General features: G+C 39.8%; 3 protein-coding genes across 9 annotated transcripts in view; all 3 read right to left on the reverse strand.

The window, feature by feature from the left end:
- mphosph9 (M-phase phosphoprotein 9) overlaps positions 1 to 2,318 on the reverse strand; it is an 18,131-nt gene extending 15,813 nt beyond the window's left edge. The window contains exons 1-2 of one of the 3 annotated variants that reach the window (XM_020585540.1): positions 2,208 to 2,318; positions 392 to 654 (exon numbers count right to left, since the gene is read on the reverse strand). In XM_020585540.1, coding sequence (XP_020441196.1) covers positions 392 to 618 — 227 coding nt within the window. In that variant the 5' untranslated portion in view covers positions 619 to 654; positions 2,208 to 2,318. Of the gene's footprint in view, positions 1 to 391; positions 655 to 1,346; positions 1,522 to 2,207 lie in introns of those variants that run through there. The other 2 variants (XM_020585542.1, XM_020585541.1) reach the window with 2 other exon arrangements.
- A 1,251-nt stretch (positions 2,319 to 3,569) lies between these two features.
- On the reverse strand, positions 3,570 to 7,328 carry cdk2ap1 (cyclin dependent kinase 2 associated protein 1). The gene is made up of 4 exons (XM_020585538.1): positions 6,872 to 7,328; positions 5,455 to 5,555; positions 4,241 to 4,367; positions 3,570 to 4,157 (listed from the first exon to the last, which is right to left on the reverse strand). Exons 1-4 carry the CDS (start codon positions 6,936 to 6,938, stop codon positions 4,090 to 4,092), a joined length of 363 nt encoding a protein of 120 aa, XP_020441194.1. The 5' UTR covers positions 6,939 to 7,328; the 3' UTR covers positions 3,570 to 4,089.
- A 3,021-nt stretch (positions 7,329 to 10,349) lies between these two features.
- The window catches only part of sbno1 (strawberry notch homolog 1 (Drosophila)), a 15,683-nt gene continuing 13,025 nt past the window's right edge, over positions 10,350 to 13,007 (reverse strand). For all 5 annotated transcript variants that reach the window (XM_020585537.1, XM_020585533.1, XM_020585535.1 and 2 more), the window contains exon 33: positions 10,350 to 12,378. In XM_020585537.1, the coding sequence (XP_020441193.1) occupies positions 12,236 to 12,378 (143 nt within the window). In that variant the 3' untranslated portion in view covers positions 10,350 to 12,235. The remainder of the gene's footprint in view (positions 12,379 to 13,007) is intronic.

The following is a 13,007-nucleotide window of genomic DNA, read 5'->3' on the forward strand; positions in this document are numbered from 1 at the left end:
TATATATATATATATATATATATATATACATGGATATCCAACCAAGACTAAATATCAGATTAGGGGACAACTGCACAGTCTTCTGGATGTCAAAAAGAATTAAAACCAATGACCAATTACTTGGTAAACAATATTGTAATGGACTACTTCTGTTTGCTTATCAAGACATATTTTGGGGGTTTTGGAGTTAATTGAACAAAAGAAAAAAATTTTAAGACGCCACTTTCGACTTTGCAAAGTTGTTTGTGTCGGGCATTTTATAATAATGTTTCACACACTAATTAATTAATCAAAAAAGGAAAATAACCATTAGCTGCAATCTTACTGTTCACAGTTTGATATTTTATCTTTTTATTTTCGAGATACAATCATGTACTTAGAGCTACTGCACCTGATCTTGTTGCATGCTGGTGTGATGTCCACGTGCCTGCTCTCCACAGTGCCTCCTGTTGTTTGGGAGGTTGTGTGTCTGCCTTCTGAGACAGCCAGCCCCGAGGCTGATGTCGCCTCGGAGGACACCAAAGACGTCTCACTCTCCTTACCCCCATCCCCGACATGGCAATGGCTCAGAGGCCCCAAGCTGGACACATCCTCAGAGATAGTGTCATCTGTGGACATGTTTATGGGCCCATGCAGAGGGGGTCAGTCTGACAGCTACAAACCAAAAGAGGGGAAACAAGAAGCTGTCAGCTGTGGTGGAAGTACATTTACTCAAGTGCTGTATTTAAACACAGTTCTGGGGCACTTGTACTTTACTTAAGTATTTTGATTTATACTTCTATTCCAACACTGTGCTCTTGGCTGCACATTTTTCTGACAGCTTCAGTTACTTTACAGATGCAGGTTTTACATGCAAAACACATGAAGAATTTATGATGAAATATGAAACACTGTAAAAAAATTAATAAAATAAACTGTCCAGCATAAACAAAATACAATTAACTGTCATTTTTCATGCAGAAGCATTTGATGGTTTCAGCTTCTCCAATGTCATCATTTGCTTGTTTTTCTTGTCTTTAATGACAGTAAGCTGACTACTGTCAGACAATAAACTAAACAACTGAAGCTGTGTGTGCTCTGGGTTATTGGGATTAACACTTCTCATCATTTTCTCATGTTTTACTGAGAAACAATAAAAGGAATGCTCATGAAAATAACCTGCTACTGATTAAAATAACCATTAGCTGCAGGCTTATATAACATAGTTTTAATTACGATGCCACCTCAACTGACTACAGGAGTTAAATGCTGCTTAAGCATTATTACATGGGTAACAATGATATAACACATCATTAAATACACATGGTCTAACTGAGAAACCACATTTACACTTATCAAACCTGGACCTGATTAACGTGTAGACGCCATCAAGTGTTTATTCTGTTTGAGAAAACAGAAAAAGAGCAGTTTCCCCTTTCTTTCTGGCTCAGACCGGGTCCAGATCAGAGACCACTGTATCCAGGTTTGTCAGAACTGGACTAAAGTATAACGCACAGAAGTTGTGTGAAGATGTGTTTAAAACCTTGTTGTATTCGTGAAACCGTTATTCTAACGCTACTGACCGTTAATCCAAGCTTCCCTTATATTGCTGACCCAACTGTCATTCATCTATCAACAAAACACAGACATGAACACAAAACGTTCATGCTGATGTAACAGTGTTACGCATGAGCATCCGCTTCTCTGTTTACGCTCCTTTTCTGTCTGTCATGATGTTTCCTGTGTGTCAGATCTTATTTTACCTATAAATAATATACAGTCTATAGTCTGAACTGTCCGAGTCTGATTAAATGAATACTTGATTAACTTAGCCGACAACAACATCACCAACACAGGACAGACAGATAGCTTAGCCATGCAGCGGTTTTGATATTTAATAATATCAGCTAATATTAACTGCTTTAGCCACAGTGTCTACCGTCTGCAGCACTACTGATGCTGTAGAGTAGACGGTTAAAGTTACCTGTCAACTCCGCTTAGCTATACAGCTAACAAGTTAGCTACAACTACCACTGAGAAGTAAACGGTTAGCTAGCTAGCTAGCTAGGCTGTGCTAGCTTAAGTTGGTTTATTACAGGTGTGTAAGCACAGCGTAGGCATGCTGGACAACACGGATGAAATTATAACACACACAGCCAAAGGACAGACACTGTTTAATAAGAGAGTGACAATCGCTGATTGTTTACATCAAATAACAGTTAACCTACCCGTTGACTTGTACCATTATGTCACCCATATTTCTGTGTGAGTAAACTAGCTGTGGCTACTGCACTGCAGACATCACTGGCTCCTGTAACGTTCACAACGCTATTGGTCAAAATGCAATTGAAATACAAAGCTGTGATTGGTCGTCACCTTCACTCTGTGTTTCTATTGGCTTCTCGGGGGGAAAGGCGTACACATAATTGGGCCCACACAGTCTATTATGGCTGGGCCTAAAGGTGACAGAAGACAAGCTCTGTTAGTTTAAACCAAAGATGTTAATACATTGTTCGAAAACCAGTCTGAAATTTGGTTTCACGGCTTTTTTAATACAGTACAAAAGTTTTAAAAAATTATTATGAATAACTTTAGAGCTGCAACTAATGACCATTTTCATCTGCACAGTTTTGTTTTCTCAATGAACAGATGAATATGTTGGTCTTTAAAACATAACAAAATAATGAAAAATGTCCATCACAATGTTCTAGAGCCCAAAGTGACATCTGGAAATATGTGGGGTTGCCTGACCAATAGTCCAAAACCCAAAGGTATTCAGTTTACTATGATGGTAGGCTGCAAATTCTCAACTTGAGAAATTGGAATCATCAAATAAAATAATAAGGACAATCACCTTTATTTGACCAGTTATGTTACACACAAGGAATTTGTTTCCTGTACAGAACTGAGGCAGCCATCTGCGGCGCCAACTCAACCGATGGCTCTGATCATCAGGGGCAACGAGGGGGTTCAGTGTCTTGCCCAAAGACACTTCAACACGTGGCTCTACCCATTGAACTACAGTTGCACAGTGGAATATTTACTCTAAAATATATTGAAATGATTTAATTATTGTCAAAAATACTATGCTCTATCTACAGTTAGTCATGTTAGTTTTGGAAAAATATTTAGTTATAAACCTAGTTAACATTTTCTGAGAACACTGTTAAAGGACGACTAGAAACTGTACAGATCCAATGAACACCAACTCTAATGCATTGCCATGCCTTTTGGTTCCTCACACAGCACTCTGTTTTTTCCTATCTTTATTTGTCATGTTGCAGTTTTTCTTGCTTTTCTCATACACTGTTTTATTTGAATTGTGTGTATAGCAACCCTTTTAATGTCTTGCTTTTCACTTTCCGTTTTCTGCCGAATGTACTTTTCTGTTGTTGTGTGACAGACAATATCCTCTGGGGACTATGAATATATGCACAAAATTTCATGGAAAACCATCCAATTGTACAGATTTTTCAGTCTGGACCAAAGTTGCTGCCACTTTCAGCGTTTTAAGTACAGGCTTATCAGTGAATGCCTAAAACATAATGAATCACAATGACAACTATATTGAAAATACAATTTATTACACTGAGTAATAAATACATACAAAGATGCAAGTAACAGCATTTTCCTTGTTTTTAATACCAAAACCAACCTGAACACGAACGACCCGGTGCATTTGACACATCTCTGTCCCTCCCCCACTCACTCGTGTGTAACATAGGGTCTGAAAAACAGACCAAATACTATCAAAAACTAGTCTTCTCCATCTACCCTTGTACAAGCCATGCAGTGTCTACAATTAACCCAAAGCCCGTTCACATGCATAAACCAATGTTTTAAATATGAAGTCAAAACTAAGACCCAAAGTGGGGCATAAAAACACATGATACCCTCTCATCTGATTTCCAACACATTATTTAAATGATCCTCCAGAACCTCCGGGAGTCAGAGACCGCTGTTGTTGTTGTTGTTTTTATCTAAGAGCTTGCTTTTCCATCCCCTGTTCATTTACTTCCTCCTCTCAAAGGAAATGCCATGCAAGTGATTTTTTTTTTCATGAGACACACACTGTTAGTTCTTCTTGCAGGGAGGAACGTGTGTTTGTAGCTAGGACCTCGCGTTTCTCTCCGTTTCAGCCAAACATTCACGCACCAGCCCTCTGGCATGGATTATTCCTTTGAAGAGAGAAAAACTTTAAATTAAACACAACTACGCTGTATGTTTTACACTTGCACACCGGTGTTTCTACTGTAGTTACCTCTTTTCAGTCTCTCCATTGCACTCTTGCTTCCAGCGTACGTGGGCCTGATCTCCTTCCCGAGCTCTTCGATGATGGCCAGCAGCTCTGCATATTTGTTCTGAGGCACTTGGCTGCCAGTAGAGCCCTGAGGTTCAACACAGCAACATGAGCCAGGTTCAACTTATGTCACATGGTTTCTGGTTTTGGTACATGGCAGACTCTGACACAGAACCTTATAGTAAGTTACAAGCAGACACTTGTGACTTTGGGGCAGGTGTTAGCTGCTTCTCTCTGAAGCTAACCCCCTCCCCAGAAAAAAAAATGCACACAAGTATTGAAATAGGTATTACTGAAGGCCTTTGTGGTCTGAGAGTATTCCTGGGGCGGTGAACAGGGGTGTGTCATGGACGGATTATGAACCAAACGGCACCTGGTCACACATATTTAAAAGGCCCCACCACACTGTTAGGAGCAAGACTCACAGATTGCACAACCATGTGAGCTGCAGTCATTTTGTGTCTTTTGTGTGTATTTGAAGTTGTTTTGCATGTGTTTTAATCAATTTTGTGTTCATTCTTACTTGTGTTCTCTTTGCTGCTATTTCGAACCTATTTTCAGAAGTTTTGTGTCTGTTTTTGTCACCTCGCATATTTTGTATAGTTGTTTTACTGTTTTCGGGTCTTTTCTGTCTCTTTTTAGTGGTTCTGAATCTCTTTGGAGCCGTTTTGTATATATTTTTCCTCACTTTCTGGCTTTTGTAGGAATCGTGTCGTATTTGAGTGACTTTCCAGCACAAAGGTTAACAGTGCTACTGTTTATCTACTTTATATTTCACTTGTGTTGTTTGGCATTCATGTGGATGGCAAAGTAAGAATTTCATTGTACAGGGAAACAAGTTTCCATACTGTGCATATGACAAATAAACACTTTGAATCTTGACTCAATCCCCTCATGGTTCTCTGGTCTAGGGGTCTCCTGATCCCCAGCTCTGAGCACACACACTAATTATTGAGTCAGGAGATGCTGTTTAGCCAGATTTCAGTGAGGCAATCGAGCTAAAACTGTAAGTGTGGGGGAAAAACATTGAGGGGGTGCGTCATTATGCTATTATAATAATAAAATTCTAATCCACACGTTTTTACTTTCTAAGGTGTTTTAATAAATACTTTCATTATTAGAAACTAAATGAAACATGTCTGGGACAATCAGATCGTCAGTTTCAGTGCAGTTACCTGTGAGAATCCCAGAGACGGAGGTCCGTAGTCGCTCAGGAGGGGCCTGTAGGACTGCAGCGTGGCCAGGTTCGCTGCGGACGCAGACTGAAGGGGTCCAACTGTCGGCACATCAAACATTAGAGGTTGGCATCAGTCAAGACTCAGAGTGCCAGTGTTTACATTGTTTGTCTGTGTATGGTCACAATGGTGCAACTTCTGATTATGGATTAATCTTTAGTCTGTAAAAATCCATAAAATAAAACTCTCAAAACATAAATGCAATCCAAAGTCTGTTGCTCAAGTACTGTACAGGTACTTATACTTTACATAAGTATTTCAATGTCATGCTACTTTACCCTTCTACTCCACTACATTTCAGAAAGAAACACTGTGCTTTTTACCCCATCACATTTATTTGGTGTTTTAATGCTTCATATAATCAACTAACTTTTGTTGCTTTAACACTTTTACACTTTTAAATGCTTGTACTATTTCCTGCTACATTTTACTCTACTCTTTTTCTCTTAGGAAATCCACCAGCTACCCAGCAGTTTGTAAAGTACTTCAAAGTATAGCCTATATAAGGTAGTTAACATCAGCTGCAACATTAAAAAGTTAATTATAATCCAATAATGTCACAGGCATTAATGTGAAATGTGCCATTATGCAAAATGAGTAGTTTTCATTTTGTTACTTTTATTTAAGTAAACTTTTGAATGCAGGACTTTTACTTGGAGTATTTTTACACTGTAGTATTACTACTTTTACTTGAGTAAACATTCTTTTACCGCTGATTGTTGTAAACATTTTAACTCTTGCTCTTGATTTTAACTATTTTATTCAGTTTCAACGTAACGTGCCTTGAGAGCTGCTCTATAAATAAGATTATTATTATCATTATTATTATTATTATTATTATTATCATTATTATTGTTGGGTGCCTGTTTGTGTTTTGCTCCTCCACAGTGTCCTGCTCCTCTGCTGCAATGTTCCGCCTCCACCGCCAGGTGTCCTCAAAGAGTCATAAAAACATTCAGAGCAGATCAATCAGCAGCTCCGACCGAGGAGCATCATGGAGGAAACGGAACAAGGCTGGCTCAAGAAGACACAAGTGATACATTTTTGTCACCGTGTAGCGGCTCCCCCCCGGCGGGACCAGGACCCCGGACGACGGACAATCGCACCGGAGGAACCGCCGCCTTCTCGTTTCTCGTCCCCGGCGTGTTTCTCCGCCGACCGATATCACGGATGGCGCTCTTTTACATTAGTAATAATGGCGGATATGAATTAGCCTAGCTCCCAGGATCTGACCCTATATATATAACTGGACAAAAACTACAGACACGGTCTTTCTCCAGGTATTCTCCGAGATCCCGAAATTAACACTCGATTTAACGGACGGATACTTTGATTTTCTCCCATATTTTCTCCTTACCCTGGTTCCCAGAAGTTCCCGGAATGTGCTGATGGACATTGGGTTTATAAGACATTCCCAAAGACATTGTAAATTAAAGAAATAAAAATGACCCGAAATTCAGTGAAGCGTCTGTCTCTCACTTTTTGTTTACAACAGCGGCGCCGGCAAATATGGCCGTCACTTTATATTGACACCCACCGTGCTTTTAACACTGCTACTATACCATTATCAAGAAACGATTAAAAACGGGGTTTTACGACAAAGCGGCGACATTCACACACGGTTTCACTCGCTTTTACACACATTTAACAAATCCATTAACGGGAATCAGAAGGTCTACTTTAAAGTGCACTTTTATCAGACTTTCTCTTTTTAAAAAGGCCATGTTTTAAACACGTCTTCGCACATGTGAACTGCCTTCTCTCACATTTTAACGCTTCTTCTTATATTTTTACACCGCAATAAAAGGCAGAAACTGATTTTAAATGCGGGAAAGGTAACTTTGTGTAGGAATGTGTAATTTCAGGTTACATCTTACATTAACCCAGCAGAGTTAATTTAGTAAAAATGTTAGTTTCAGTCAAGTTTGGCTTTGCTCCCAAAGACAAAAGCTGGAAGCAGGTCGCAGATACCTGTCTTTGTCCAGTGCTTCCTGCACTCATGTATGAGTATGTGCAGCTTTGTCATTAAACAAAAGAAATAAAAAATAACTACAGACCCAACCACTACTTACTGACCTGATTAGGTCCCATACATCTCGTTTTATTTGCTCATATTTTTATATTGACTTATACAATTGTGTGTTATGTAAATAATGTGTGTCTTTTAAGACGAGAGCTGCCGGAAAAAGCATCCTTGTGCAATGCATAATGACAATAAAGAATGTTGACTTAGTTTGGGAGGCGTGTGGCTGTGGCTCTCAGCAGGACTTGGTTAAACCGTCTGTGTCCCCTCAGTGTCCCTGGGCCACATGGTTGGACACACTTTGGTCCAGTCCTGGATTCAGTGACTGAAGGCACAACAAACAGTGGACAGTGCTGTGATATAGGAAGATTGTACTTTACTACAGTATATTTCCAGGTTATGCTGTGCCTTTATACTTTGAAAGGCGAGTGTACTTTTGCTTTTAAAAGGCAAAAATTCTAAATTTTGCTTATTAACATTAAACTATTGCCTACTTGAAGTACCAAAAGTAACAGTAGTCATTTTGCAGAATGGCACATTTCACATTAATGTATATTATTGGATTATAATACTAATGCATTATTGTGTACATGACTTTAATGGTGCATCCATTAAAGGTGGAACTAATGCCAACTACCTTGTATACTTGTACTGTGAAGTACTTTACATCCTGCTGGGTAGCTGCTGAATTTCCCCATCAAGATCACGAAAGTGTTTTGTTTGATTCATCTGAAAAGTAACTAAAGTTATCAAGATTTGTCTCTGACGTGTAGTGAAGTCCGAGTATGAAGTAGCAGAAAATAGAAGTACAGCACTTAAGTAAATGTACTTAGTTACTTCCCACCACCCCATTTCCCAGAAAGCACAAGTTGTTAATTCAACACCGAGTTATGGTTAGAAAGGAGACGTCTGAGGCTAAAAAATCTCCTTTATGTTTGCAACATAACGTGTAATATCATCTCAAATCATGTCAAATACAAAGTCAGTCAATAAACATTTACTTGAGAAAAAGATTTGAATTCTTCCACCATGTTATTTCATCAATATTATCATTAAACCAAAACGCTCAGTGCAATAACTGAATACATCTCATACAGGCCTGTTTCTTGCATTGTTTACTGCCTGTTTATACTGCTTATTTTGCACAGTTTGCTGCTTGTTAATACTGCTATTTTTGGTATATTACACAGCCTTATGCTACTTACTGTTTACTTGCCCCTTGCCCTGGTCTCTATTTTTATTCTACTTCATTCCCATTATTTCATCTCGATGAGCATGTCCCCGTCTGTCTGCATTGTTTTGTTTTTACTGCTTAATTTTGCATCCCTTGCTCAGGTTGTTGCTTGTTAATACTGCTTATTATTTTGTTATATTACACAGCCTTATGCTAATTTGTTTACTCGCCCCTTGCATGGGGATATGTATATACACATTTAGAGCCGATGTACCAGTCAAAGTCCTCGTGTCTGACACACCTGGCCAATAAAGCTGATTCTGAACTAATGAAAAATCTTTTATCTTTGCTTATTTTTAATGAGACTGCTTGAAACCACACTATTTTTTGCAAATGTCCTAAACGTTTCACCCACTTTCAATGGTGGAAAAAGTTTTTGTGTGTGTGTGTGGGGGGGGGGAAGAATACAATTGAATCAACTTTATACATGTCCAAATAAAATCAATATCACAAGCAAAAATAAAACATGATACAGTAGTGATAGAACAGGCTCATTTGGAATCATGTTCACTTTTGTCTCATGAATATTTTGTAATTAAATTGATTCCCGGGGGGGAGGGGGGGGCTGCCAAGCTTTATTGAACATCGCACTCATTCACGTACAGGTAACATTGGATTGTGGTCAGTAGTGCAACAATAAAAGGAAAAGGGGGGGAAGTCCAAGTGTTCCACCTTCGGAGGAGCCGCCTGTGGCCAGAACGTCTCACAAATCAAAAACAGGAGGCGTTTGCCCAGACACCGATCAGGCATAACATTATGACCCCTTGTACATGTGTGAGATTGTCAAATGTATAAACTCAATTCCATGTTCATTATTGAGGTCACTGTTAAAGGTGGTGTTGTACTGGACTACATTATATTCAGAGGCGTCTATATTTTTGTCCTGCCCATTGACATAGATGAGAGGGTCAGAATATTAGGAACACCTCTGAATATAATGTAGTCCAGTACAACACCACCTTTAACAGTGACCTCAATAACGAACATAGAATTTATACATTTGACAATCTCACTAAAAACAAACATTGAGCTTCATAAACACAAATATTAAGACAGAAGTGTTGCACTGAAGTGCTACAGATGTACAGGTGGTCATAATGTTATGCCTGATCGGTGTATGTGCAGTCAAGTTAACAGAGTTGGATCAGACAGCAGCCCTCAGACAGCTGAGACGTGCTGCATGATGACTTTCAGTTTGGATCCTTTCACAACTTGTGCAAACTGCACGGTGGTATGATACAAAGACGACGACTTTCTTATTTCACTCGTTTAAATTTAATGCAGATGATTGCATCAATCAAGAACAGCTGAGAAAACTATTCATTACAGCATCTACTCCACAGGTGTATCTGGGCACAATGAGCAAGAAAACTTACTTTACAGACCAGATACTTGGACAGTTCATGTGTCCAGGCTTAGGCCCCTTCCAGTGCAGACTAAGTATAATGCAGGATACACCTGGAGGCAGAGGATTTAGATGCGTTTGAGACATGTACTGTGAAATACAACATTACGAAGCAGAGGTGTACAAGGAGTGCTAATCATGCATTTTTGGATACACTAAGATTTTCTCTTTTGTTTTTCAAACACCTGAGCAGATTTCCATTTAAACAAAAAAGCAAAAGAAAGAAAAATTACTCTTAGAGTACAGCGACCGCCTTTGTCACAGACGTGCATTTAACATTCCTCTGAATTCCGTGGCTGCTTTATCGTGCGTCTCTTGCGGTTTCTCCAGCTGACCAGGATCTGACTGAGCGACAGTCGAGGTAAAGACCAAAGGTGCTTTGTAAAAACAGCTACAACACCGGTGACGACACCAAGTCCCAGTTCAGCACATAGAAACACTTAATAAATGGTTATAACACTAATCTAACGGTCAGCAGAGTTAAGTGTTTACTTGTCAACAACTAGCTGCTCCTGTGGATGGCAACATGTGGGCACTGCTGGATAAACTAATAATGAATGACCATATGTCGCTGTGATAATTAAAATACATCTCTGTAAGAGAAGCTATAATTGCTGACAAACGCTGTACATTAATAAACATTTACCCTTGTAACTGATTACATTATAGTGTCAAACAATGTGTTAAATGTCTCAGTGCTGCTTATACAAACGCTCAACGGCAGTAAGTTACCACGTTCTCAGGTGTAATGGACACCGTGCACTGCACGTTGTCTGAAAAGAAACCTGGTGTCATGAGAACACAAACTTAACTCATTTCTCAAATATCCGTCTGTTTCAGTCTCTGGGAAACATTTTCTATAAATGGAAAAAGTTCAACACCACAGCCGAGTCTAAAACCAACAAACCTGCTGTGTTAGAGCCCGACTGCAGCTTCACATCTGACAAAGCTCTGACAATGAGGAGCAAATTATGACATTTGATACAAAACTAAGGGAAAATGATTAAATTGAGATCCATGTGCAAAACAAACTAAGTTGCCATTTTACTAGGTACACTTAACTCAAACTAATGCACTAATTCAAAAGCGCTGCAAATAACCCTCCATTCACAAAGGCTATGGTTTGTTGAAACTGTTCTATAGAGGTGCTGAATCAGCTGTTTGAACATTATGGAAGAGGTGGTGTATGGTCCGACCTACCCTACATTATACCACCTTGTTTCTCCATCATTTGACCATCCCCGGCCACAACGGTGAGGCTAAGTAACAAACACCTTTCACTGTAGAGCAGCGATTTCAACAGCTGCCTCCAAAATGATGACAGGTGAATCAACACCTGGTGAAATGGGGCTGTTGCATTAGTTTTAGCTTGGTGCACCCACAGTGTAGATCCAGTGAATTCTGGCAATGATATTTTGGTCTTCGTCTCAGGAGCGAACATAAAAGATACGGAGCATCTGAAAAACGGTACACATCAGGTTTTCTGCAACTAACTGGACTAATGTGTCACTGTTTCTACTTCAGAGACACTGACTCATGTCTGAGGAGTGAAAACATTTTCATCAGGTATTACTATAGGACTGTAGTTCAGCATTAAAAGACAGTGGTCTTTGTCTTGTCCACCTTTGGCCTGGACCAAACAACTTAAAGCACGTGTTTAGAGTTAATAACCCCACAGCCACAGACCAACATGCCCTGTGTGTCTACGCTCTGTCTTGATCAATAAGTCACAATCTTTTCCACTCTGAATGTCAGAGGACAATACATCACCTGTCAAATCTGTCAAGGTGAAAACAAGAGTCTCTGAAGAGTCAAATAAAAAAGATAAACCCTGAAGTCTTTTCTATGTACAACCACTGCTTTACATCTAAGAATCACCACAGCTCAGTGTGGTGTCTGACCCTCTGAGAGAGTGGGGAGGTGTGAGGGTGCAGAACGAGGGACAGTACTCCCAAAGCCTGCAGTGCAGAGACAGCGATATCCCCCCTCTGGAGTGGGAAATGAACTCGAGGGGTGAAGATGTGGTTCAAGCCCATGAAGCAGAGTGGTCCATCCCACACTATGTGTTGGGTACGTGACTAAGACTTTGAGGGTGGAGCTGCTGCCGCTTCTGCTGCTCCTGCACAGCGAGCTGCTGGCACTGGTCTGACGTAGAGAGCTTGTTTATTAATGGAGACACACAGTTCGCTGGAATGATCAGTCCTGTGAAAGAAATAGTGTCGTGAGTGAGTCATGAGCCTGCAAAGACAAAAACAAAGGCACAAGTAGTTTGACATTTTTGGGAAATGCACTTAGTCGCTTCCTTGCTGACAGTTAAAGGAGGCCGATACCATCATGCACATGCACTGATTACTAAACATATTTAGGTGTGTCTATATTTTTGTCCTCCCCAGCTACATACATGAGAGGGTCAGAATGTTAGGAACACCTGAGTATAATGTAGTCCAGTACACCACCACCTTTAACTATGATCTCAATAATAAATGTATAATTGAATTTATACATTTGTTCACTAAAAACTGAAACAGGTTGAGCTTCATAAACACAGAGATGGAAGTGTTGCACTGAGGTGCAGGTGTGACTTAATATAGCTGGCAGCTTCAGAGACACAAAGGCGACACTGCTCTGAGCCAAGAAACAGCCTCACACATAAACCCTGTTACAAACACAACTTGTCGTCCTTCACTTAAGCAAGATGCAGCATGTTCAGTAGAGAAGTTATACAGGTGCTGTTTGGCAGAACCAGGCTAACTGTCATCCCTGTTTACAGTCTTTATACTAAGCCAATATGCTGCTGGGTGTGGCTTCACGTTAAGATAGCAGTATAAATA

This window comes from Monopterus albus, unplaced genomic scaffold (assembly GCF_001952655.1).
Source record: "Monopterus albus unplaced genomic scaffold, M_albus_1.0 scaffold369.1, whole genome shotgun sequence".
Lineage (NCBI taxonomy): Eukaryota > Metazoa > Chordata > Actinopteri > Synbranchiformes > Synbranchidae > Monopterus > Monopterus albus.

Excerpts from the sequence above, each read along its gene's own strand:
- cdk2ap1 (XM_020585538.1), bottom strand. The coding sequence starts at position 6,938 with ATGTCTTTGGGAATGTCTTATAAACCCAATGTCCATCAGCACATTCCG. Across the intron at positions 4,368-5,454 it reads CGTCTCTGGGATTCTCACAG|GGCTCTACTGGCAGCCAAGT; the intron begins GTAACTGCACTG and ends GTTGAACCTCAG. Across the intron at positions 4,158-4,240 it reads AATGGAGAGACTGAAAAGAG|GAATAATCCATGCCAGAGGG; the intron begins GTAACTACAGTA and ends CTCTCTTCAAAG.